Genomic DNA, 26412 nt, shown 5'->3' with positions numbered 1-26412 from the left:
TTTTAAATCCCCTTTTTTTTTTTTTTTTTTTTTAACCTCAAAGATCAGTGTTTTTCCACTAAGATTCTTAGGTGATCTAAAGTTTAATTAAGTGCCTGCTGTTGAGGTTAGAATGCATTAATAAGAGCACAGCACCCCAATAACGAGAGGTGATGGTTTCACTATACCCCACACACTCAGACCACACCTGGAACGCTGTCTTCAAGTCTGAGTGCTATATTTTTTAGAAAGGCGATGTCAAACTGTAGTGTGTGCAGAGGAGGGAATCAGCAGATACAGGGCGCTGAGCCGTTTGTAAGCTAAGTAAGGAACTAGAGCTATTTAGAATGGAGAAGGGACTGCTAAAGGGAGAAATATTTGTCTTCAAGTGTGTGAAAGGCCAGCCCATGAATGATGAAACAGATTTCCTCAGTATTGTTACACAGGGCAGAGAGTGGAGTGGATTTCAGCTCAGCCACGCTGTCCAAGGAGGGGCATAGGCCACTCTATGAGGGGTGAGCTCCATGCAAGGAGACATCCAAATACAAGCCTCCCAGAGGGACCGTGGGAAGCACTCTTGCTACAGAGGCCCCTGGAGGCCTAAGATTCTGTGATTCTGTACGATTGGGCAGATCTAAACTTAACACCTTAGGTGCAGCCCTGTGATTCACCTATTCAACTAACATTACTGTGCAGGCTTTAGTTTAGGCCCTGGAGATACAGAGATGACAGTCTCCTGGGAGAGAGCCAAGTACACACATGATCAAGACGAGCACCATGTATGATACGGAAACAGCCCAGCGAGGGAAGTGGTGGCTTCTGATGTGAAGGAGGAGAGTCAGGAAGCTTCACACAAGAAGCGATGCTCAAGCCGTGTCTTGAAGGAGTGACATTTTGCCAGACAGAAGGGACTGTGGGAGGGAAGGGGAGCGTCCTAGGCAGTGGGACAAGCACTGGAGGCAGGGAGGCAGTCTCCCGAAAAGACCAGAAAGATGTTCAGATGAAGCTCCCAATCCAAGGTGGACTAAAACTCTAGGCAGGTGTGCCGACACTCTTGCTCCTACCATTAAGTTTAAGTGGGGTGGCTGAGGGCCGGCAGGTGGCCAGAGTTTGCCCAGTAGCTCTCCAGAGCCAGGATTGTGACCAGGAGAGCATGGCAGCCTGGCTCTTGTTTTCCCTGTGGGACCTCCAGAGACCTCTCTAGTCTGGGTTCCTCCTAGGTCACTTGGACCCAGGCTCCATGGCCCTGGGGCTGCCTCCCCAGGAGGTGGGAGGAGGAGGTGGTATGACTTCAGTACCTGCTTTCCTTCCACTCCAGGAGCAGGAGAACGTGCTGCAGCGGGTCCTGCAGCTGCCGGTGGTGAGCAGCACCTGTGAGTGCTTCCAGAAGACCTACACCAGCACCAAGGAAGCCCACCCACTGGTGACCTCTGTATGCAGTGCGTACGAGAAGGGCGTGCAGAGCGCCACCAGCTTGGCAGCCTGGAGCATGGAGCCGGTGGTCCGAAGGCTGTCCACCCAGTGTGAGTCCTTGTGGCACTCGGAGGCTGTCTGCCTGTTCATTGATGCTCACTGCCTGCCTGCCAATCTTTTGTCTATCAGTCTGTTTGATAGCTTGCTTGTCTGTCTGCCTTTTTGTTTGTCTGACTGCCTTCCTGAGTATCTACATCCCATTACATAGTCTTTTCATCTACAGATATAGATGATTTAAATATAGATGTAGATATAGATGTAGGTCTCTTCTCATCTATAGGTGCCTCATCTGTACCCCAGCTGGCATTTTCCTAGGACGACAATGATGGGCCACATAATTGGCAGGAGAAGGGGTGGGCAGAGCTATGAGGGCGGTGGTGGGAGTGGGGGCCCATGGCAGACCAGCACCCACTTTGGCTCCAAATCCAGCAGCAGCAGCAGGAACTAGCAGAGTCTGGCACAGAGGCAGAGGCAGTGGGCACTAGGGCTAGCCTGGCAGGGATGGGGGAGAGAGGAGGGAGAGGGGAAGCCCTCTGGGTCCAGCAGCTGATGGTACTGGCCCCATGACAGGCCAGGGCAGCAGAGAGCTACCAGTCAGGGCCCTGAAGGTGAGGACAACTTACCAGACCTGCCCCTGTTCAAATTGTTCTGCCCCGTCGGAAAATATGGTCTCCATGGCACGGCTCTTGACAGGGCTGAGGGAAATTCCAGAAGTCTAGGACCTGCCACAGTCCTGATTACAGAGTTATGGGTATCTGAGGATTTGGCACAGCAAACGGGAGAGGACAGATATAAAGAAGACCTGGGCCTGGGTCCACCTCCCTGCCTGCAAACTTAAATAATTTCCCTGGGTCTCATTTTGCCCAATCGGAGGTCAGCCAAGTCATCTGGGCTCTCTGCTGCTTGAGAATTTTGTGAAGAAACCTGGGATATCTGGAGAAAGAACATATGAAAGAGAATATATAGATATCCTTTAAAACTGTGATCTCCATGGTCATGTCTGCAGAGCTGATGTCCTTGGCAGCCCCTGGGCAGTATCTCCCGGGAACATTTGCATCCTCTGGCACTTGCCCCTTTCTCTTCCTTGTGACCTTCTTCCCAGTGTTGACCATCTCATTCCTAGAGGTTAAAAGGAAGGGCCATGGACTATCTGGAACTCTAGAACAGCCTTTCACCTCTAGAATTAAGCAGTGCCAGGCCAGCTCCCACCCTAGGGCCCGGCTGCCCCTCCACCATGACACCTCTGCTCTCCCCCCTCGTGTTCACCCAGCACTCACCCAAAGAGGGGCTGTAGGAGGAGGAGAGACCAGGATCTGTTGGTGATTCACAAAGGTTCTGTCACTTCCTCCTCACGACAACCCTGCAAGGTTTGTCCACATTAATCCACATTTTACAAGTGAGGAACTTGAGGCTCAGCCAGGTTGTGACCTGCCTGAAACTACACTGCAGATGCAGGTGCTGGGCTTTGAATGCAGATCTGCATGACTCCAGAGCTCCTGCTCAGAGGAAAAACATCCTGCTCTCAAGGAGTCACAGTGGATGGTGGCTAAAGCTGGCAGAGGGCCTCAGATTCCCAGATGCTTTGGGGGTAGCAGGGCTGGGGGTTTTGAGGGCTCCAAGGTGCCTTCCTTGGCACAGAGGCCCCTGCTGGGCTCTCACAGTGGGGGCAGGGCTCACCTGACCATGGCCTTTTGCTTCCAGTCATAGCTGCCAACGAGCTGGCCTGCCGAGGCCTGGACCACCTGGAGGAAAAGATCCCGGCCCTCCAGTATCCTCCTGAAAAGGTGAGCCCCTCCCCTCTTCTCTAAGGCTCCCCACATTCTGTTGTCACTGCCTCCCAGTTGAGGAGAGGGCACGAGCCCATGATGCATAAATGTGAGTCTTTTGTTTCTGTGGCAAATGCTTTCCAAGGCTGGTGGCAGCTGCCTGTCCCTAAGACCATACGATGGGCTTCTTCCTTTCCCTGTGGGGCCAGATGAAGGCAGGCTTTCTGAAACCAGCAGGCACAGCCCAGAGGCAAACTCAAACAGGAGCTTGGGGTAGGGCCCACTGCTTCTGATTCTCTGCTCTTTGGCCTACATTGGACCGTTTGGTAACTACAGCCACCTAAGATCATGGGTCACACTCGTCAGATCCCATGATTGCAGTCCCATGTCCTCAAGATCCAACACTTTATGGACCATGAGACTGAAAATGTCACTTCACCTGGATAGCTATTCATTGGGCATTTGCCATGGTAAGGGCCATGTCTGGTGCTTTGGGGGAATAAGTTGCACTCTCAGACGCTGTCCATCTCACTGACAAACTACCACCCGTCTCACAAACATTTATTGAGTCCTACCCTATAACAGGGGTCATGACATATGATTTATAGAGCCCTCTCATTTAATCCTCTTGTCAACCCTCTGGTATAGGGGTGGGTATCCCCATTTTACAGATGAGAAAACTAGTGACTTCCCCCTGACCACACAGCCTTAAGTGGAGGCCACATGAGAGCAGGTCTATTTGGCTCTGAGGCCTATGCTCTTCACTTATTTTTCCAGATAAACGGCAACGTCTTTGTCCACAGAGAAGCTCCTAAGGCAAAGGAGAGAAAGACATTATTTCAATGCAGAACCTGTAGGAAGATCAACCACATCTATAAGTCCACATAAGTGCAGATAGGAATGTGAGCAATGTTCTGAGGGCAAGACAGAGCAGACAGCAGAGGAATTTGGAAGAGGAGATGCCTTGTGTGCATGAGGTGTTATCAAGGAGGTGGACTTTGGGGGGCATTCTTGAAGGATGGTTAGGATCTTGACAGGTAGAAATGGGGTGCAAAGAAGCCAGGAGATCTAAGTGGTTGGCACAGGAAGGACTGGAGCCCTTTTCCTTTTAAGTTCAGCTTAATCAAGCTGCCCAAATATTGGTGCCAGTCCCCTTTAAATGAGGCTTTCCTGAAGCTGGGCTCAGGGTCTGCCAGATCCACATGCCTGACTCCCCTCCCCACTTCCTCCAGATTGCTTCTGAGCTGAAGGACACCATCTCTACCCGCCTTCGCAGTGCCAGGAACAGCATCAGTGTGCCCATCGCCAGCACTTCAGACAAAGTCCTAGGGGCCGCTCTGGCTGGCTGTGAGCTCGCCTGGGGGATGGTCAAAGACACTGCCGAATTTGCTGCCAACACCCGAGCTGGCCAGCTAGCCTCTGGAGGGGCCGACTTGGCCTTGGGTGGTGTTGAGAAGGTGGTAGAGTTCCTCCTCCCTCCAGCCAAGGAGGAGTCAGGTATCTGCCATTAGGGGGCCTGGGGAGTGAGTTGGCCACCCATGCTGCTTGGGAGTTAGGAAGAGGCAGCCAGGGCCCATCTAGCCCCTGCTCTGGAACAGGGATGGCCCAGCAAGATTGTCAGATGGATCCATCCTCACCTAGCCCTCTCTCCCCATTTTTAAGTGGAGAAAGTGAGTTGCCCAAATCACCAGCAAGCTTGTGGTGGAGCTAGGATGACCACTTTCCAACCCTAGACACAACCCAGCTTTGCCCAGTGCCTTTCTGATCAGCTTTCCTTTCCTTCCCCTCACAAACTCCTACCTAGCCCCTGCTCCAGGACACCAGCATGCCCAGAAACCTCCCCAGGCCAAGCCGGGCCTCGTGAGCAGGGTTGGGGCCCTGGCCAACACTCTCTCTCAACACACCTTCCAGACCACAGCCCGGGCGCTGAAACAGGGCCAGGCCCTGGCCATGTGGATCCCAGGTGTGGCGCCCCTGGTGAGTGTCTGCCCTGAGCTCTGACTGACCCACAGCCTGGGAACCCTGTCTGTGGGCCTCCTGGTCCCTCCCATCCCCTACCCAATTCTGCCTCCTGTCCTAGGAACTTCCTCTCTTCCGGCCTGGGCGGGGACTTTAGGTCTAAGGACAAGAGGACTTAGGTGGGATGGTGGGCTAGTCCTCTAGGTTGCAAGGGGAGAGGGCAGGCCTGCTTGTTAGGGTGGTCCTGCCCCCCACCCTCTTCTGTCTCTCCCATTCTCCCTCTGAGTCCCCCCCAACCCTCCCAAGCCTTCCTCCTCCCAAGTGGGCCCTCCCACTTGTGAGGAAGCAGAGACCCCTCCCCCCCACATCTGCCCTCTAGGCACTAGGGAGTGTCATCTGTAAGTAAGCAAGGCACAAAACCCATTCTGTTGGGAAGAGAGCCCCAGCTGGGCCGTGTCTCAGACTGCCCCCAGGGTTCTGGTTTCCCTTCTAAAGCCTTCTAATTTGCATCCCATTGCACCCAAGGTAAAGCTGACTTTTCTAGGCCCAGATAGGGCTTACTCCTCACCACACCCCACCTCCACCTCTTTGTGTATTTTAGCAGAGATAGCCTGGATTATTTTCATAGGAACTTTAGTAAGAAACTAAGCAGCAGCCCCCCCCCCCTTAAAAAAAAGGAAATAAAAGCATTAACTCATAAATGTCAGCAAACTAGATAACCACTTCTCAGCCATCAAGAGGGTGGTACTTTTAAAAGCATCCTCAGGCCTGGCTCATTCATTCAAGCAAATGTTTGCTGAGAACCTACTATGTGCCAGGTTCTGTAGCTCCAGTAGGGATACAGGAGTAGTCTGTCACCTGCACTGGGGGGCCACTTCCCCATGGGGGCTAGACTAAATCCTGCGCCCTGGCCTGGCCCCTAGTGGGCAGGGGCCACTGTACGGCACAGCCTCAGCCACCACCGTTCATATAGAAAATAATGGTGTCCCAGGGACTTCCCTGGCGGTCCAGTGGTTAGGACCTTGCCTTCCAACGCAGTGGGTGTGGGTTTGATCCCTGGTCAGGGAGCTAAGATCCCACATGCCTTGCAGCCAAAAGACCAAACATAAAACAGAAGCAATATTGCAACAAATTCAATAAAGACTTTAAAAATGGTCCACATCAAAAAAGAAAAAAATCTTAAAAAGAAAATAATTGTGTCCCCTAAGGGTGTATAACAAGGAGACCCTGTTTGTGGGGTTCCCTAGGGGTTTGAAATGAGCCAAGCTGTGCCCCAGGGGACACCAGCCCACCTACCCAGGTCAGTTTCCTGCCATGGGATCCTCTGGCCCACTTGATTTTTTTCACTCTTTAAAAGATCTGCAAGGAGTATGTACTAAAGCTAAACATACATATCCCCTATGACTCAGCAATTCTACCCGACAGAAATAAGAGCTTATGTCCCCCAAAGACACACCGGAAATGTTCCTATCAGCTTTATCCTTAGCCAAGAACTGGAAATAACACAAATGTCCATCAACAGTAGAATGGGTATATTGTGGTATATTTATTCAGTGGACTATGACACAAATGAAAAAGGAGGAACTACTCTGACACTCAGTAATGTGGATGAATCTCACAACACAACGTTGAACAAAAGCTATTCATGAAAGAAAACACGTTGTGTGAGTCCATTTACAAATGAGAAAAATCAATGCATGGTGATAGAGGCCAGAATGTGGTCACCCTTAGGTGGTAATGACTGGGTGAGGGGCACAGGGAGTCTTCTGGGGTGTCGAAAATGGTCTATATCTTGATCTGTAATGGTCACACAGGTGTGTGTTTCTAAAAATTCCCAGAGGTGTATACTAAAGCTTGTGCACCTTAGTGGGTGTAAGTTACCACTCCATAAAAAGTTTGAAGAACAGTCTGCTGGGGCCAGGCCCTGCTTGCCTCCCCCAACCCTGACCCTGGGGGTGAGGGGCTTTGCCTGCTGGGGCTGCCCAGCCTCTGGCAGGGGCTGTGAAACCAGCAGCCCGCCACCTTCCTGCCCTCAGAGCAGCCTGGCCCAGTGGGGCGCATCGGCGGCCATACAGGTGGTGTCCCGGCGGTCGAGCGAGGTGCGGGTGCCCTGGCTGCACAACCTCACTGCCACCCGGGAGGAGGACCACAATGACCAGATGGACACAGAGGGGGAGGAGACAGAGGTGGAGGAGGAGGAATCAGAGATGGAGGAGAACAAGCTCAGTGAGGTAAGGGAGAGAGCAGAAGCCGAGCGGGATGCGGGAACCTGGAGGTCCACAGCCCACCGAGGGGGTGAGAAGCAGAGGCCCCGGGTGAAACAAGGGTCTTTGCCCCCAGGCCCAGGAATGTAGTACATGGGTGCAGTGCTCTTCACCTCACCCCCAAAGGCCCAGCTAACAAAGTTCTCTCAGAGGATCCTCACAACAACCCCATAAAATAGGCAGGACAGAGATTGTCATCCCCATTTTGCAGATGAAGAAACTGAGGTTCAGAGAGCAGAAGTGACCTGCCCAAGAGCCAGGCTAATAGTTTTTTCAGTTTGGTATCCACGTTCTTTCCCCTCTAGCTCTGGGGATGGTGAGGAGAGGGGAAGGGTCAGGGGAGTTGCTGAGGAGGCACTGACCTTGCTCTGGCCCCCAGGGAGCAGCCCTGCCTGGCCCACAAGGCCTCCTGGGCGGTGTGGTGCACACCCTGCAGAAGGCCCTCCAGAGCACCATCTATGTCGTGACGTGGGTGCCTGCGGCTGTGCTGGGCACGGCAGGGAGGTTGCTGCATCTCATGCCAGCCCGTGCTGTCTCCTCCACCAAGGGCAGGGCCATGTCCCTGTCTGATGCCCTGAAGGGCGTTACTGACAACGTCGTGGACACGGTGGTGCACTATGTGCCGGTGAGTCCCCCTGCCCTTCCGGCTAACCATCCCCCTCCCCCCCACCCCTGAAAGGACAGATAAAGCAGATTTGACTGAAGGGGCTGCAGCTGCCCTCCCTTCCCCAGTCTCTGATCCTCAGTGCCCCAGAAACATTTTGACATACTATGGCCTTGACTGGGGGCCTTGGCAGCCCCAAAATTAGAGGCCTGTGGCCTTGGCCTGAGACATTTCCCCACATCTGTCCTTCCCACCTGCTGCTGGGGAGGTCACCCACCGTTAATCTGGGGGTCCCAGTGGCCAAGTCCTCACCCCTCAGCTCTGAACTGAAGGACCTGGCAGGTTTGCATGCTGCTCCCTGGAAAGGGCTGCAGGGAGCCTTCCAGGGCACCCTGCGGGGTCGGCTATGTTCCAGGGGACAGCAGCTGCCCCCATGCCAATTCCAACACCTGTCACCAACAGGAAAACCCCAAGGAGTACCAGTACTATCACTTTGGGGGTCCTTGGGTCCCTTTCCAGAGCAAGTTACAGGTCCAGCAGTCAGTAGGAGGGCTGGTCAGGGCAGGAGGCCCCTTAGAGCTGAGGGTTGAGGGAGGCTGTGAGGGTAGTGGGGGAATGGGTTACTCAGCCACTCACTCTCACCAGGAGGCATGGCAGGCGTCTTGGCAGCCAGCTTGTTCACCTTGGGCCCAAAACAGAGCCAGGCGTGGGTACCCTGACCCAGGCAGGGGCAAGGAAGGGTCCAAGGAAGGGTCAGGAACGCCACTGACCTCCCACTGAGGAACCTCCGAGAGAGACCGGAGGGGTCCAGAAACTTTAGAGGGTGGCTGTCTGCCTTGCCTTGGAGGTCTGGACTGTGCACACTGTCAGGGAGGGCAGGACCTAAGCGGTCTCCCACGCACCCTCCATCCCTGTCCCACACCCCCGCCTCTGCCCTCCGGACGGCCGCTCCCGGGAGGCGTGACCGCGAGGGCCGCAGAGGAGGCGGTGGTGGGAGGCGCAGGGACTAGGGCCAAGGCGGGGGGCCTAACGTGGTTGCCGGTCCCCAGCTCCCCAGGCTGTCGCTGATGGAGCCCGAGAGCGAATTCCGGGAGATCGACAACCCGCCTGCCGAGGCCGCGAGCCCGGAGGCGGAGCGCAGGGGGTCCGGGGCGCTGCCCGCCGGCTCGGATGCCGCGTCGCGCCCCGCGCAGTCCCGCGGCAGCCTGCGCAGCGCTCGGGGCCGGGGCGCGGAGGACCGGGCGGACACGGCCGCCGCGCTGCGCACCGCCTTGCCGGCCATGCCCCGCGAGAAGCCCGCCCGCAGGGTCAGCGACAGCTTCTTCCGGCCCAGCGTCATGGAGCCCATCCTGGGCCGCACGCAGTACAGCCAGCTGCGCAAGAAGAGCTGAGACCGCTGCCCGCCATCGCCCTCCCGGCCAGGCCCGCCGCCCCGCCCCGGCCGAGCGCTGGGGCCGCTGTCTCCTGAAAACAAACAGAACCTACATGTCCAAATGAGCGTTGACTTCTTCCAAATAGTCCCCTTGGGTCCCGAGCCTCGTTCCAAGGATGCTGCCAAGGCACACATCATCTTCTGAGCATCATTTTTGGGCTTAGCTGTCAGAGCCCATTTTTGAGAAGCATCAGACTAGCAGTCTGCTTTAATTCTATGCCTTGTTATTTTTACCAAAAGATTAATTGCCTAACTTGATCTCTCACTTCTTTCACCAAATTTGTGGCCAAGTGACATTTAACTGTTTCCAGTATTTACATCCCTCCTCTGTAGACAAATATTTGTCATCAGTGAACATGTCACCACCTTCAAGGTTCAAGCAGTAGATCCTGGCACATTTTTAAGCCCTGAATGCAGAGATTCCTCTGAGTATACAGGCTCTCAGAAGACTACTTTGAGGGGAACAGCAATCAGGTGCAAAAGCTCTTGAGTGTTTATATACATATGAGCATCACTTTCTGAGTACCCCACACTCTTCACAGGCTGAGTCCTGGCCTGTGCTCTGTAGCGCCACCTTCCTGTTCACAGCTACATTTCCATTTGCACCCTTACTGCTTTCCACCTCCATGTTCACCCTTCCTTCCACTTCTCGAATGCTGGTACCCCTAGTGCTGGGAGACAGTGGTGATCGTTTGTTATAAGTATAGACCATATATTTGGACTCTATAGCCACAGTTCATTCCAAGCCCTATTTTTGAAAATGTTAATATTTTGTACATTTGGAAATGCATACATATAAGTTAAAAATTCAAACACTACCAAAGGATGTGTGCCTTCCTCCCTGAGTTCCCTGGTTTCTCTTCCCCAAAGCAATCACGGTGCCAGTCTCTTCTGTATCTTTCCGATTACGGACTGTTCATGCGCAGGCACATGTGTATATACTCCCCACTGTTTACACAAGCTGTGGGAGGTTATACTCAGTGCTTTCTTCACTCAGCAATACATCTTAGAAATCTTTTTTGTATCAGTATCATAAATCCTCCTTGCTCTTTTTAACAGCCACACAGTAAGTGCTTCATAATATAGATGTGCTATGTTTGATTAAACTAGTGCCTTAATCATGGACTTTTAGGTTGTTTCCAGTTGTTTGCTCCTTCGAACAGTGCTACAATAAATGTCTTTATACAAATGTTTCATGTAGATGTGTGCATATATCTATAGGGTAAATTTATAACTTGGAACAATGACATGTCGAGTGAAAGGGTACGTTCATTTTAAATCTTGATAGGTAATGCCAAGTAGCCTTCCAAACAAAACTCAGTTTTTCTTGTCATCTGCAGCTGCACAGATAATTCTGACACTTCTGTCAGTCCTTTTAGACATCTATATATACACACTCAGCCCCTATAGGTCCCCCTCAGATCCATGAGCACCCTCTTGGCCGCCACTCTGTGGCACACCTAAGAGTCCAGCTCCCTGTAACTGACTCTGGGCCCTGGTAGATCTTTGGTGTAATGAGTCTTTGGCCTTTATCCGTGGTTTTGAAATCTGAGGATGCCCAGAATGAGGAGAGGGGAGTGTTGATGGACATACACTTATGGACATGGTCATGACCTTGAACTAGCTTTGGGCCCCCCACCCAACCCTCACAATCCACACCACACTCAGCAGTTTCCTGGGGAGGGGGTATGGATCTGGCAAGAGTCACATGGCCACATCTGGCTGAAAGGGAGGATGGGAAATATAGTCTTTATTTGGGGTGGCTATGCATCTAGTTAAAAATCTGAGGTCTTAAAAGGAGGGGAAGTGGATTCTGGGGGTGGGGGGCAACTTGCAATCTCTGCCACACCACTCTCCTGTTAACAGACATTTGGGTTGTTCCTCTATTTTTACTATTACATACTTTTGGCAGTAAACATTGTTATGAGTTGCTTAGGGAATATGATGAAGAGTGGGATTGCTAAGTCATAAAGTATGTGTATTGTTAACTAGATATTGCCAAATTGTCCTCCAACTTGGTTGTTCTGATTTACATTCTCACCAGAAGTATATGAGTCCTCTTATTCAACGTTCTTACCAACACTCAATATTGTCTGGTTTTATCATTTTTGCAAATCTGAAGTGTGTATAATGGCATTTCTTTGTGGACTTAATTCCGTGAATCACAGTGATATTGAACATTGTTTATTATGTTTATCGAATGTTTTTATTTCCCCTCTGTGAAGTGTCTGTCAAAACTTTTGCTCAGTTTTCTATTGGTCGTTTTTCTTTTTCTCATTGATTTTTAGAAGACGTTAATGTTTTTTGGATACTAATCCTTTATCAACTCTACGCATCACAAATATCCTCTTCCAGTGTGTGGTTTTTCATTCTCTTTATGGTTTCTTTCAATGAACAAAAGTTCTAATTTTTACTTAGTCAAAATTATAATTCTTTTCCTTTAATGTTTTGCAATTTTGAGTAGTTTTTAAAGCTCTCCCTACCATGAAGTCATGAAGGTATTCCCCTGTATTTTCTTCACATATTTTCAGTTTTGCCTTTTACATTTAATTAATTTTTATGTATGGTTTAAGTAGGAATCTGATTTTTCTTCCATATGGATAACTGATTATCCTATACTTTTCCTAATTTCTTGAATTTTTAGGTTCTCCTTAATTGAATCGTACACTGTGGGAAGGCTAAGAGTTTCTCATAGAAGTCAGCTGGAAGCTCCTGACCTGTTGATGTCAGATGCCTGAATGATGCTTTCTTGCATCTAGGTGGAACAGAGGGACCAGGTTCTGCCTCATGTATGGAATAGTCTGGCTTCCCCCCACTCTCAGTTCCGTCGTAGATCAAGTTTTCCAATGTGTTCTATTTATCTATTCCTGTGGCATTAGCACATTGTCTGACTTACAACGGTTTAAAATCTGTTTTCATATCTTGGTGGGCAAGCCCCCACATTGCCCTTCTGTAGGAGGGCTTTACAACTTCTGGCTCTTTGCTTTTCCATACAAATAATAAAGTCAGCTTGTCAAATTCTACAAAAGGAAAATTTACAGACTCAGCTTGTTTCAATTAACTATAATTATTATTTGCTCTTTTGATGCTCAAATTGTCACAATTTGGCCCCTTTAAGTTGAGGCCTTTGTCCTTTAGGCTGACAACGGACATTCTAAAAGCATGTTTCTTCTGACCACAAAAAAATTATTCCTGTTCTTGACCTAATCCATGGGATCAGCTACTTTTATTTATTTTTTTGTTGTTTTGTTTTTTCTTTTTGCGGTACGCGGGCCTCTCACTGTTGTGGCCTCTCCCGTTGCGGAGCACAGCCTCCAGATGCGCAGGCTCAGCAGCCATGGCTCACAGGCCCAGCCGCTCCACGGCATGTGGGATCTTCCCGGACCGGGGCATGAACCCGTGTCCCCTGCATCGGCAGGCGGACTCTCAACCACTGTGCCACCAGGGAAGCCCTGGGATCAGCTACTTTTAAAGAGGAATAGTGGTAGCACAATTTGGACCCTGGGTATGCATATCTGATTGTTCCATGTGCATATTGGTGATAGACAGAAAAACACTGCACACCCACTAGTGACAGCTAGAAAAAAGGCATTTCTTTCCAAGGTCATCAATTCACATTGATAGTTCCAGTGAACTCTAACATCACAAAAATCTTTAAAATTACTGTAACAAAAGTTTCAATTTTCTTTTCTCTAAACTTAAGTACCTTAAAATTGTAATTATACCAAGGTTTCATTGATCATGATCACCTTTTGTTACATTTACATACATAAAGATCCAAGTTTAGTTTTAGTCTTCTTCACATTGAGTCTAAATGAATCTTTTTTGACTGTGTGGTAACAGGCTGCTCCAAAGCATTCCAGCTGAGGACCCCAACTCCTTTAGAATATTTCAGACCAACAGAGTAGTTCTAGAGCATATCAGAGAACACTGGGGTTTCATCTACTTTTCCCACATGAATTTTTGGTTTCTCCTAAGCTGAATTATATATTGTAGGAAGGGTCATAGCTTCTGGCAGCTTCTAACAGATGAATGTTTGGTACCAGAATGATGGTCCTTCATGATACATGAATCAGTTGACCAGCCTCTCTTAGCTTTGAAAATTCTAGGAAGTGGTTGTGGATATTATGGATGACTTCCTGTATTAGGGTTCTACAGACAAACAGAACCAAGAGGAAGTACATAAATTTATACCAGTAGGAAATATATATACAACTGACCCTTGGACACTGCATAGGTTAGGGGTGCCAACCCTCTGCATAGCTGAAAATCCGAGGGAGTTTCCCTGGTGGTCTAGTTGTTAGTGTTGTGGTCTGCGATTCGGCGCTTTAACTGCCAATGGCCTGGGTTCAATCCCTGGTTGGCCATGGGGCCAAAAAAAAAAAGAAAGAAAAGAAAATCCGAGCATAACTTTACAGTCAGCCCTCTGTACCTGCAGTTCTGCATCTGCGGATTCAACCAACAGGGATTGTGTAGTAATATAGTATGTATTTATTGAAAAATATATGAGTATAAGCCGACCTGCACAATTCAAACCTGTGTTGTTCAAAGGTCAACTGTATATATAACTATATATACATATATATATTTTATATTTATATATATATATAAAGAGATTCATTATAAGGAATTAGCTCACAAGATTATGGAGGCTGGCAAGTCTCGAGAACTACAGGCTGAATCAGCAAGCATGGAGACACAGGAGAGCCAGTGGTTTAGTTCCAGTCCAAAGACTGGCAGGCTCAAGACCCAGGAAGAGCCGATATTTCAGTTTGAGTCTGAAGGCAGGAAAAAAGCCAAAGTCTCAGTTAAAAGACAGGCAGGAAAACTCTCCCTTATTTGGAGCAGGGTCAGCCTTTTTGTTCTATTCAGGCCTTCAACTGATTGGATGAGGGCCACCCACGTTGGGGAGCACAATCAGCTCTACTCAAACATATGTTAATCTCATCCAAAAACACCCTCACAGAAACATTCAGCATAATGTTTGACCAAATATTTGGGCACCCCACAGCCCAGTCAAGTTGACACATAAAATTAACCATCACACTTCCCAACATCCATGCATATTCATCTCATGTGCATATTCCAAGCCAACCATAGTTATTCTCTCTCCTTGTTAGTGATGACTTCAGGGGTGGACAGGCCTCAGCCATGATGTGAGGGAAAGCTGATGGTAGGGCTCCTAGGAAAAGTTCCCTTGATCCAAAGACAGTGCTGCGTGACACAATGCTCTCTTCCCCCTCTGGATGTTTTATGGTTGATGGTGATGGCAGAGGGGAGAAATGGAAAAGCCAGGTCCCTTGTCACTGACTCAACCTGCCCCAGAGCCCTCCTCTCTCTGGTCTCTCTGTTCACCGAGATAACAAATGACCTATTGTTCAAGCCACTTCAAAGTGTGGTTTCTGCTCCTTGAGGCTGAGGATTTCCTAATATAGATCTATCCTAAGAGACTTGGCAGTTTCTACAGCCTTTAATTATAATGCCTGTTTGTGACAGGCAATCTTCTGTATATATAATAAATTGTTTCGTTACTACCTCAAAGTTTGATTTTTCTAATGACATTTTAAGTCGCAAAGATGTTTCTAGATTTTCATTAAAATTCAACCATGCGTGATGCTCCCAATGCAACCAATCCATCAGAGGTCACAGAGGTGAAGAGACCACCTCTTTCAGGCAGCACGTGGACATTCCTATATCATCTCTCCTGGTGCCAAGTTTCCCTTGGCAATGACTACAAGATGCAACTCAATTTCAGAAATGTTAAAATGAGCATCTTAAAACTGAGGAAGCATTTTTGTATGTAGGGAGATGCAAGTTTCTGCTGGTTTTGGGCGGAGGGGTGGTTTAGGGCTGAGAGTGAAAACAGGGATGAGTGGAGAAAGGACTCTGCACTGAGGACAGGATCGTCTGTTATCCAGTTTGGAGGCTTGACGTAAGGAGATGCCATCATGAGGATACTTCCTCATTCTCCAAAGATGTTCCACATACCACTCTGTCGTTTGTGCCTACAAAATGAAAATATGAGCCATATTGATCCACATCCATATTTCTGTTAATGCAAAGACAGTTTTTCCTTTCTTTCTAAAATAACTTGACCAAAAACCTTCATGGAGTGACTATGCCAGGTCTTGGGCCAAGGGAGAGAGACTTGGAGATAAATAAAGCACACTCCATTCATGGACCTCACAGTTTAGTAAGACAAGTTATAATATGTATAACATACTTGTATATATTATATATGTATGCACATGCTTGTATATCGTAGTGCTATAGTCTGAATGTTTGTGTCTCCCAAATTCATATGTTGAAATCCTAACCCCCAGTGTGATAGTATTTGAAGGCTCGCTTTTGGGAGGTGATTAGGTCGTGAGGGCGGAGCTCTCATGATTGAGATCAGTACCCTTATAAAAGAGACGCCAGAGAGCTAGCTTGTCCCATCTGCCATGTGGGACACTGTAAAAAGATGGCCATCTAGGAAGTGGGGCCTCACCTGACACTGAATCTGCCATCACCAGGATCTTGGACTTCCCAGCCCTCAGAACTGTGAGAAATAAATATTTGTTGTTTATGAGCCACCCAGTCTGTGGTATTTTGTTATAGCAGCCTGAGTGGACTAAGCAACGTGGAGAGTAACAGTTGGAAGGGTACCCTCCAAAACATGACTATGCTTACCTGTCTCCTTCTGTACTTTCGTGCTTTTTAAAAACATTTTTTAAAAATTGGCATGCATTACTAGGGCAGAAGGGGGACCAGTGATAAGGCTTTGCAGTGGCCCAGGCAAGAGATAGTGGTGGCTTGGGCAGCAAGATTGTGGAGGATGAAGAGACTTGCCTGGGCTGGAAGCTGCTGAGGAGGGGGAATCAGGGTTTGGTGGTAGATAGGAGAACAGAGGAGTCAAAGATGGCTTGAGTGATGGGGTGGATGGTGGGGGGCATGCTGGAAGAGATGTTTGGCAGCAGTTTCCTGGTCAGCACCTGCCCAGGTAGATGTAGGATGAATACCTCTGCAGGATTTCCACTGGCTGTTCACCCACAAAATTGCCTCCCCAACCGGAGAGGTTGGCTAAGAACTCTACAGCAGCCCCCAACTCCCAGTGGCCTCTTCTAGGGACAGTTGTCCATCCAGGAACCCAAGGCTGGGTGGCAGTGTAATCCACCAGTGGGCCAGTGGAGCTCATGCCCATTCCCACCTGGGGGCTTACAAGCCAGAACTGTGAGGCCAGACTTTGTCAGGGCCTGCCCTGGGGTAAGGCTGCCCCCAGCAGGGGGCAGCAGCCATCCTGCTCTCTGCCCAGAATGCTAGAAGGCCTGAATAGGAGCTCCCTCGTGGTTTCATCCATCCACCCACTGCTTGGTGTGAGTGCCCAGGGTGCAGCCAGGGCCTCAGCCACACCGCCGGGAGTGGGCCCCCATCCCAACCCCGAATATCTCAGTGGGGATGAATCCTTCTCAGCTTTAGAAGGGGTAGTGAAATCAGATAAAAAAAGGGGTGGAGGCTTTGCTTACCTTTGACGGGGCGTGCGGAGTTCTGCGATAGAACGGTAGCAACGGCGGGAAGGAGGGAAGGTCTGCACTTGAATGAACAAACGAACTAACGAACCAAGAGTAGTTGATTTTTAGGCCACTTTAACCGGAGTCTCAGTGTTAGAAAATCCACCCTCCCCTCCCGGAACGAAAATGTCTCCTAGTTAGTTTTCATTCTCTTACTTGTTGCAACTTGCATTATAAAACGTAGGCTCCCCGCTCCAGTAGCTGGTGGGCTTCTCCAGCTCGAAGAATGCGGGCGGCCTTGTTGGTCGCTGTGTCCCCAGAATTCGGCGAATAGTGCTCGCGACTCCGGGCGCTGCTGGGGGCCCCCACACGGTGCTGGGGGCCCAGGGGTGAGGGGTCCCGCACTTCAGCCCAGGCCACGCCCAATCCCCCGCCCCTCCTGTCCCCGCCCCGCCCCGTCTGCCTACAGACTCCTCGGCGCCGCGCAGCCCGCGCCGCCGCCCGCGAGCGCCCAGGTGGGCGGAGTTGCGGATGAGGGGCGGGATGTTTTGGTGGGCGGGGGTCCCGGTGACGGCATCCGCGCGCGCCGCGCTGGGGCTCAGAGCCTGACTGTCCCGCGGCGGGACTACGCTCGCACCGGAGCAGGTGGGTGTGGGCCGGGGAGGGGTGGCGGTCGAGGACCGGGGTGGGAGGGAGGAGGCGCGCGCTTGCCCGCTCCCTGACCAGGCCTGGACCGGGTGGCACGGTGTCGGCACGCCTGGGGAGCCCTGACCTAGCACGGGGACCTCCCCCATCCTTGCTTACCAGTCTCCTGGAGGTCCGTGTCTGGGCGGGTGGGAGTCTCCCCTTTCCTAAGTCGGGGGCCTGAGGCCGGCCTTCTGGGCCTGGCCAGGAGGAGCTAGCGCCCACGCTGCGAGAGTTGGATTCGCATTTGTAATCACTTCTCCGAACTTTCCACGAGCTCCTATCCCGTGCCTGGCGCTTCTGACTCCGGTTCCCCTACCCCGGGCGCCCGACCGCCCCGGTGTTGTCTGGGCGCCTTCGGTGCGCCGAGCACTGTGCCCCGAGCCGGGGTGCGGAGAAGCCGGGACTGCACGGGGCTGGAAAAGCTTTGGGTGAGGGGTGCGCGAAGGCGCCCACAGTATCGCGTGGCAGTTACCGCTGTAGCCCCAGGGCCGGGCACCCAGCAGGTGCTGATGATTGAATGAACGAACGAACTGTTACAGCTGCTGAGAGACGTTAAGTAGTGAAAAATAAAGTGCTGTGACCTGGGGGTGGAGGTAAGGGAGTGGTGAGGACTGCGATAAGAGAAGGGAGGAAGGAGATGGGGAAGGTTCCTTGGATGAAGATTATTCATCACTATTGGGCAGCTACTAAGCGTCGGACCTTGTGCTGGGTGTGAAGATGCAGCACGAAGGGGACAGGAGGGTCCCTGCCTCCCAGCTCCCAGATTGGGACGTGGGGTGGGGGACGACGGGTAATCTGTCTTTTGCAAGGGAAGGGAGTGGTCAGTGGCTGATGGGAGAACCACAGGGCGTTGTGTGTGTGTGTGTGTGTGTGCATGTGCGTGTGCGTGTGTGTGTAGTGGTGGGGGCACAGAGCAGAGGCCCCTCCCTGGCTCCCTGAAGGTGGGACCAGCCTAAGCCTGGAGGGATGAGGAGTCTTTGGCAACACTGAGTGTGCTGCAGGCGGAGAAAGGTGGGGTATAGGGGGTAAGTAGTCAAGGTAGGCAGGGCCCATTAAAAGTTTTTTTTTCCTGTTAAGGTTTTGAATCTCAAGAGCATTAGGAGTCTCTCTTGGGGGGAGTTTAAATAGGAGAGTGATGTGAGCGCATTTGCATTTCTGAAAAATGCCCCGGTTGCTGCATAGGAAGGTGCAGGGAGGCTGAGGCCAGTGAGGAGGCTGGTAAATGTCATTCCGTCGAGATGTCGGTGGGCAGGATCAGGGCTTTAGTAATAGGATGGAAAGAAGCAGGTGTACTTGATATTTAGAAGATGGGATTGGCAGTATTTGATGGTGGGGGCTTGATCTCAAGCGGTACGCGGGCCTCTCACTGTTGTGGCCTCTCCCGCTGCGGAGCACAGGCTCCGGACGTGCAGGCCCAGTGGCCATTGCTCACGGGCCCAGCTGCTCCGTGGCATGCGGGATCTTCCCGGACCGGGGCACGAACCCGTGTCCCCTGCATCGGCAGGCGGACTCTCAACCACTGCGCCCCCAGGGAAGCCCTGCTTTTTTTTTTTTTTTTTAACATCTTTATTGGAGTATAATTGCTTTACAATGGTGTGTTAGTTTCTGCTGTATAACAAAGTGAATCAGCTATATGTGTACATATATCCCCATATCTCCTCCCTCTTGCGTCTCCCTCCCTCCCACCCTCCCTATCCCACCCCTCTAGGTGGTCACAAAGCACTGAGCTGATCTCCCTGTCCTATGTGGCTGCTTCCCACTAGCTATTTTACATTTGGTAATGTATATATGTCCATGCCACTCTCACTTCATCCCAGCTTCTCCTTCCGCCTCCCTGTGTCTTCAAGTCCATTGTCTACGTCTGCATCTTTATTCCTGTCCTGTGCTGACTCTTTTTAAGAAGGTGGAGCAGGGGATGTGAGATGACAAAGGCAGAGACTATGGAAAACCCAATGGGTGTTAGGGAAAAGAGATCCCTGATGTGGTGCTGCTTGTGTGTGTGTCTGTGTGTCTTCCTTCTAGGAGATAGGGTCCCAGGGAAAGGATGCAGCTGGAACACAGAAACCCTTGGATGTCAGGTGGAGGAGTTAGGGCCTTATTTTGCCAGTGATGGGAGCCATGAAATGTTACTGTGTAGGATTTTATCGTGGCCCTTGCAGCATCTGGGCATTTGGTTGTGGCACGGAGGATGTTCTGAGTTTTGACCACCCTCCCTTTTAATCCCTGCAAGGTCAGGAGCTGCAGGATCTGGCTCCAGGTCACCTGCAAAGTGAGTCCAGGTGCTGATGGCAGGGGCCTCTTCCTCTCTTCACAGGGCAGGGAACAGCCTTCCCTCAACATGGGGCTGGAGGCCCAGAGGCTGCCAGGGGCTGAGGAGGCCCCAGTGAGGGTGGCCCTTCGAGTCCGCCCATTGCTGCCCAAGGAGCTGCTGCACGGGCACCAGAGCTGCCTGAGGGTGGAGCCGGGGCACGGCTGGGTCACTTTGGGCCGGGACCGCCACTTTGGCTTCCACGTAGTGCTGGACGAGGACGCCGGGCAGGAGGCTGTGTACCAGGCCTGCGTGCAACCCCTCCTTGAGGCTTTTTTTGAGGGCTTCAATGCCACCGTCTTTGCCTACGGTCAGACAGGCTCCGGGAAGACGTACACCATGGGGGAGGCCAGTGTGGGTGAGTGACCCTGCTTGAGGCCCCCTGCCCTTGTTGAGGGTCCTCAGTGTCTCCTGAATATCTGCCCCTGCCCTCTTGCTGCCATTCTCTGTTGAAGATGAGGATGCTGGGGGAGGGGGGAGGGGCAGGTTTCCTAAACAGATCTGCAGCCCGGAGTGGGACCAGCTGTGTCAGTGGGCTGGGTCGGGCAGGCAGGAAGAGTCCTCGGAGGTGAGTGACCTTCTCAACTCCGTAGAGATGGGACCATGCTGTCTGGCTCTGGGGACCTCACAGGGAGGAAGGGCATGGGAAGTTGGCTTGTCTCTGGAGGTTGTTAGGATGGCTGCTGGGGGTCAGGAATCCATGTTCTAGTCAGAGTGGTTGGAAGGGGAACTGTCCTGGAAGAGATATGCTTTGGCTGCTGCATAGCAGGGAAGCAGGCTGGTTCCATGAGGCTCTGGAGCAGAGTTTTGGGAGAGATGCTTTGGGCCAACTGAGGGAACTGCCCTCTTTTAAGGAGCATGAACTGCTTTATCCTAGGTTTTAAAAGTGTACATGTTTGTTGTGGAAAATTAGGAAACAACAGAAAACACATACACAAAATAAAACTTACTTGATAATTGCCTTTCAGAAATCACTCACCCTGTTAGCATTTCAGTCTTTGTGGGTGAAAATTAGTATACGTTAAGAAATGGTATTATAGTGTACCCATTCTTTTGTATCCTGTTTTATTTTCTTAACAGTATATCATGAACATTTCTCTGTATCATTAAATATTCTTCAATCAAAAATTTTAATGGCTGCCTGGCATGCCATTGTGAGTATAAGGTAACTTATTTAACCAGATCCCCTGTTTGGATGTTAGGATGGACACTTAGGATGTTTACATTTTTATTGAGTTATGAGGAAGAATATGTTCTGAATATCCTCTTATTACTTCCTTGGGATAAATTTAGGAAGTCCTTTAGATAACTGAGCATAGACTATGGAAATGAGTCTCCAGGAGTAATCAAGCAAAGGGTATCTGACCGCCTGGCAGGGGTGTAGTGGAGGGGATGCTTACATCATGAAAGGGATTGGTTGAACCTTGAGAGGTTGCTTCCAACTCTGAAATTCTGCCTGACCACCCTGGGGCATGGCCTGGCTCAGGCTGCCCAGCCCATCCTGGCCTCTGCTGCTGCCTTCTCCACACTGTAGCCCCATCCTCCAGCTGCCGCTAGGGGCCTCTGGGCCTTGTGGGTGCCACATCCAACTGAAAGCATGGTGGCAGGAGGCCCTGCGGTGTCTCCTCAGCCTCCCTTCACGAGGACGAGCAGGGCATCATCCCACGGGCCATGGCTGAGGCCTTTAAGCTGATTGATGAGAATGACCTGCTTGACTGTCTGGTGCACGTGTCCTACCTGGAAGTGTACAAGGAGGAGTTCCGAGACCTGCTGGAGGTGGGCACTGCCAGCCGTGACATCCAGCTTCGGGAAGATGATCGTGGGAATGTTGGTGAGGAACTCCTGGGTCTTCCACTGGCTGGGAGCGGGATACCTGGCTTGGGGAGGCTTTACCTGCTTAGGGTGGCTTACCTGTCTGGTGGGGGTACCTCCTAACTGGGAAACCAAGCTCTGGAAAGTTTTGCTTTCGCTTCCCATCTCTACTGAGTTCAGTGGTGTGCCCAGAGTGATAGGCATTGAGGTAAGCATGGGGAAGCTGGAGCCCCCTCAAGCCCCAGCCAGTATGGGCAGGACGCCCTGGGCATGGGGAAGGGACCCCTGAGTCAGGAAGAGCTGTAGGGGACCAGCCGTGCTCTGCCTGCTCTCCTGGCTGTCAGTCTCAGGCTGCCCCTGCCCTGGGCTCATGGCCTTCTGTGCCCGCAGTGCTGTGTGGAGTGAAGGAGGTGGACGTGGAGGGCCTGGATGAGGTGCTGAGCCTCCTGGAGATGGGCAATGCAGCGCGGCACACGGGGGCCACACACCTCAACCGCCTCTCTAGCCGCTCACACACTGTGTTCACCGTGACCCTGGAGCAGCGGGGGCGCGCCCCCAGCCGCCTCCCCCGACCTGCCGCGGGCCAGCTACTCATCTCCAAGTTCCACTTCGTGGACTTGGCGGGCTCAGAGAGGGTGCTCAAGACAGGCAGCACAGGCGAGCGGCTCAAGGAGAGCATCCAGATCAACAGCAGCCTCTTGGCGCTGGGCAACGTCATCAGCGCCCTGGGTGACCCCCAGCGCCGTGGCAGCCACATCCCCTATCGGGACTCCAAGATCACCCGGTGAGCCGCCGATGGCCGCAGGCCCACGGAAAAGGTGCCCCAAGAGCCGCGCTAGTCTGTTCTAGCTACTGTCTGGCCTCTGGGGTTGGGGGGAGGCGACTAGGAGATGGGTCCCCGTCAGGCTGTACGAGGTATCTGGCCCATGGGGAAGCACGCCGAGGATCGGACCCGGTTTGGGGTCTGGACCTGGCACATTGGGGCCCCTAACGCGTCTTGCCTGGCGCCCTCAGGATCCTCAAAGACTCCCTGGGCGGGAATGCCAAGACAGTGATGATCGCCTGTGTCAGCCCTTCCTCCTCGGACTTCGACGAGACTCTCAACACCCTGAACTACGCCAGCCGCGCCCAGAACATCCGCAACCGCGCCACTGTCAACTGGCGGCCTGAGGCCGAGCGGGCGCCCGAGGAGGCAGCCGCTGTCCCGCGGGGACCGCCTAGACACCGCTCGGAGACGCGCATCATCCACCGGGGCCGGCGCGCCCCGGGCCCCACCGCCGCCTCCGCCGCGGCCGCTGCCCGCCTGGGCGCCCAGTGCGCTCGCTACCGGGCCCGCACCGACGCCGCTTACAGCCTCCTGCGCGAGCTACAGGCCGAGCCCGGGCTGCCTGGCGCCGCCGCCCGCAAGGTGCGCGACTGGCTGTGCGCCGTCGAGGGTGAGCGCAGCGCCCTAAGCTCCGCCTCCGGGCCCGACAGCGGCATCGAGAGTGCCTCCGCCGAGGAGCAGGCCATGCAGGGACCCGGCGGACGAAAGGTGGCCAAGGGTCAGGTGTGGCCTAGGGGTGGGGAGGGGATGGGGAAGGAAGAAAGTCTTCATACAGCTAGCTGTGTCCCTGTCCCTTGCTCATTAGCAGAGCATATTCGGGATTCAGAGGCACTTCTGCTGGTGACCTTGATGACTTTCCAATCCTCAGGGTCTCTATCTGTAAAATAGGGATAGCATTAGTATCTACCTCCTGGTGATGTAAGCACTGAAGGTGTCACAAGTGCAGGTGAAGGCTAGTTGTTCCTAATAATAGTGATGTTATTGTTAATGAAAATATGATTAATAATTACAAGAGCTGGCCTAATGGCTTGTGGAGGGGACTGCAGGCCAGGTGGGGTCTCGAGCCCCTGTTGCAGGCGGGACTTGGAGCAGAGTAGCAAGCCCGGCTAGGGGAACCTCTGGCAGTGCAGGGAGAGGGCTGAGGTGTCTCAGGGACAGGCAGGCTTGTCTTGACAGCTCCTGCCCCTGAAGCTTCTCTCCCGGCCCCATAGGAGGATGAGGGGGCACTGCAGCTGCTGGCCCTGCAGAGCCAGGTGGCCCGGCTGGAGGAGGAGAACCGAGACTTTCTGGCTGCGCTGGAGGACGCCATGGAGCAGTACAAGCTGCAGGTGGGGCACCCCCTTCCACGGTGGTCGGGGCGGCACTCCTGCTGGGAGGTGAAACTAAGCTGAGCCTGTCGGGGATGAGAGGAAGTTAGCTGTGTGTGGTGGGGGGTTCTGGCAGGATGGGTAGAGATATGGGGTGCGCAGTATGAGCAAAAGTGTGGAGGTGAGGAACACATTGGCGCGGGTGGGCGTGCAGGATGGTCATGAGGATGGATAGGAAGTGGGACTGGAGGGGGTAGCAGAATGAGACTCCAGAGCTGGGCTTTTCCTTTTGTCCCAGAGTAACTGGGTCAGCATTGCTCCTGGCGCCCTCTGGTGGCAGTGAATGGCATGGATATGGAGGGAGTGATAGGATGTGGCAGGGTGGGTGAGTTTGAACCGGAACTGAGGCAGTGTGTGTGCATGGGAGGGACACCAAGAGGTGGTCAGAGGTATTTGGCCCTCCTCCCTTTTAGCACAGAGAGGGCAGGGTGGCCTCAGACGTGCTCTTCAGTTTCCTGCACTTCTGCCTCTCAGCATCCCTGCACCCCACCTTTTGCACATCCGCGTTGCCCCATCAGCACCTGGACCGTGTCTTGCAGAGCGACCGTCTTCGTGAGCAGCAGGAGGAGATGGCAGAGCTGCGGCTGCGGCTGGAACTGGTGCGGCCTGGCTGGGGGGCCCCAGGGCTCTTGCAGGGCTTGCCTCCTGAGTCCTTTATGCCCCGGCCTCACACGGCCCCCCTGGGGGGTGCCCACACCCGTGTGCTGGGCATGGTGCCCCCTGCCTGCCTTCCTGGAGATGAAGTTGGCCCTGAGAATTGGGGAGAGGTGAGGAGATGGTGTGTCTGCTGGGCCTGTTGACCTGGGCAGGCTCTGGCAGGGGAAGGTGATGCTGGGGAATGTGTCCCTCACCCCATGCTTTCATGGGACCAGCTATGAGGTGCCCCTTTCTGGTGTTCCTAGAGGAATGCCCAAAATTTGGGTAGCGCTTCTCAGAAGGATCTGGTGCCATTGAGCATCCCTGGAGTACCTGGAGATCGCTCAGAGTGAGGAGGTTATAGAGGGGGTTCTGGCTTCCAGTATGCAGTGGAAAGCTCACATACCTCCAGGGGTGGGGAGCTCATCACCTCCGAGGCCACACCCTCTCCATCTTTGGACGTGTTTCTTTGCAAGTTCACTCTTCCCTGAGCTCTAATCTGCTCCTCAAGCCTGGTCTCTTGTTTCTAGTTCTGTCACTTGGGGCCTTTTGGATAAAGGCTGCTCCTGCATCTGCCTGGGAGCTCTGGGTCATCTCAGCTCTAAAGGCCTGAGGGACTGAGGAGAGGGAGGACGTGGGTTTGGCAGAAGCCTGTTATGCAGCCCCCCTACTCTAGCAGGGCGTTGTTGGTGAGATAAAACTTGGTGCAGGTGACCTGTATACGAGACAGAAAGGACCAGTTGCCCCCCGAGGAGTGCCAGGTTTGCTATGGGAGCTGGAGCAGGGGTGGAGAGGGGGAAGAGGAGAGGGGGGGAAGAGGAAGGAGCGAGGGAAGAGGGAGCAAAAGCTCCTCCTCCAACTTGAGACTGGAAAGGCTTCCCAGAGGTGTCATTTGAGCTAGATCCTGAAGGTAAGGTAGGGCTGGAAGAGGTAGAGATGTGAGGCGCATGCAAGGTGTGGTGTAGGTGGGAGCAAAGACTTGGTGGTGGGAGATGGCTGATGGAGAATGCCCTAGAAGCTTCCTATCCTGAAACCTGGCATTCCCCTAGCAAGTGACAGATGGCGGGGAGGCTGGAGCCAAGTTGCTGGCAGAGGGAGAGAGGCTGGGAAGTGGCTCTTCAGCTGCATCAGAGGAAGAGGAGGAGGGGGGGGAGGAGGAGCCACCCCGACGGATCCTGCACCCACGCAGGTGAGTGGGACCCACGGCCCACCTGAGAGGACCGGCTCAGGGCCCCGGCTGGGCAGGAGGAGGATCCCACTGGGGTCTCAGGGTGCCCTCACCTGCGTCACCCTGGCCGGCCCTTGGGGGAGAGCAGGCAGGGACTGTGGGCTCTGAATCAGGAGTTCTCGCTGGGGTGAGTGTGCTGAGGGGATGGGCCCAGACCTCCTGGTTTTTAGCCTCCAAGGTGGCCCTCGGTTCCCCCAGCTGCCCTGCACCCTCTAAGCTCAGCTGCTGGCCTCAGAATTCTGCCAGACTGACATCCTGGGGTCACAGTGACCCTGGTGGCCTCTCCCCTCCTGGGCCCAGGAGGTAGCTGGGCTGGGGAGGGGTACAGGCTCCCACTTCTGCCCTCTAGGAATAGGATCAGTAAGGGGAGCCAGAGGATGGGGGCCTGCCCAGGGAGTCCACTCAACAGGAAGGGCCCAGAGCTTCACCTGGAGGAGCTGGGTGCAACCATCCCGGGGCCCAGAGGTGAGCTGGGTAGGGCACAGAGAGGGTCCTGACCCCTTTTCCCCTTCATGGTCCTGGACTAGCCACCCTGGACAGTCCACACACAACCCCTGGCTGCCACTGGCCAGGGCATGCCC

General features: G+C 52.9%; 2 protein-coding genes across 2 annotated transcripts in view; both read left to right on the top strand.

Moving 5' to 3' along the window:
* Positions 1 to 9437, top strand: part of PLIN1 (perilipin 1) — a 12153-nt gene extending 2716 nt beyond the window's left edge. The window contains exons 3-9 of the mRNA XM_007470522.1: positions 1298 to 1502; positions 3154 to 3236; positions 4451 to 4715; positions 5023 to 5195; positions 7214 to 7408; positions 7821 to 8066; positions 9095 to 9437. Of these exons, the coding sequence (XP_007470584.1) occupies positions 1298 to 1502; positions 3154 to 3236; positions 4451 to 4715; positions 5023 to 5195; positions 7214 to 7408; positions 7821 to 8066; positions 9095 to 9436 (1509 nt within the window). The 3' untranslated portion in view covers position 9437. The remainder of the gene's footprint in view (positions 1 to 1297; positions 1503 to 3153; positions 3237 to 4450; positions 4716 to 5022; positions 5196 to 7213; positions 7409 to 7820; positions 8067 to 9094) is intronic.
* Positions 9438 to 19992: 10555 nt separating this feature from the next.
* Positions 19993 to 26412, top strand: part of KIF7 (kinesin family member 7) — a 13897-nt gene continuing 7477 nt past the window's right edge. The window contains 8 exon segments of the mRNA XM_007470521.1: positions 19993 to 20320; positions 21593 to 21793; positions 22165 to 22558; positions 22789 to 23308; positions 23812 to 23928; positions 24507 to 24734; positions 25653 to 25792; positions 26181 to 26330. Coding sequence (XP_007470583.1) covers positions 19993 to 20320; positions 21593 to 21793; positions 22165 to 22558; positions 22789 to 23308; positions 23812 to 23928; positions 24507 to 24734; positions 25653 to 25792; positions 26181 to 26330 — 2078 coding nt within the window.

The sequence above is a fragment of the Lipotes vexillifer genome, unplaced genomic scaffold (genome assembly GCF_000442215.2).
Source record: "Lipotes vexillifer unplaced genomic scaffold, Lipotes_vexillifer_v1.1 scaffold412, whole genome shotgun sequence".
In the NCBI taxonomy this organism is placed as follows: domain Eukaryota; kingdom Metazoa; phylum Chordata; class Mammalia; order Artiodactyla; family Lipotidae; genus Lipotes; species Lipotes vexillifer.
This window is presented reverse-complemented; position numbering and strand designations above follow the sequence as displayed.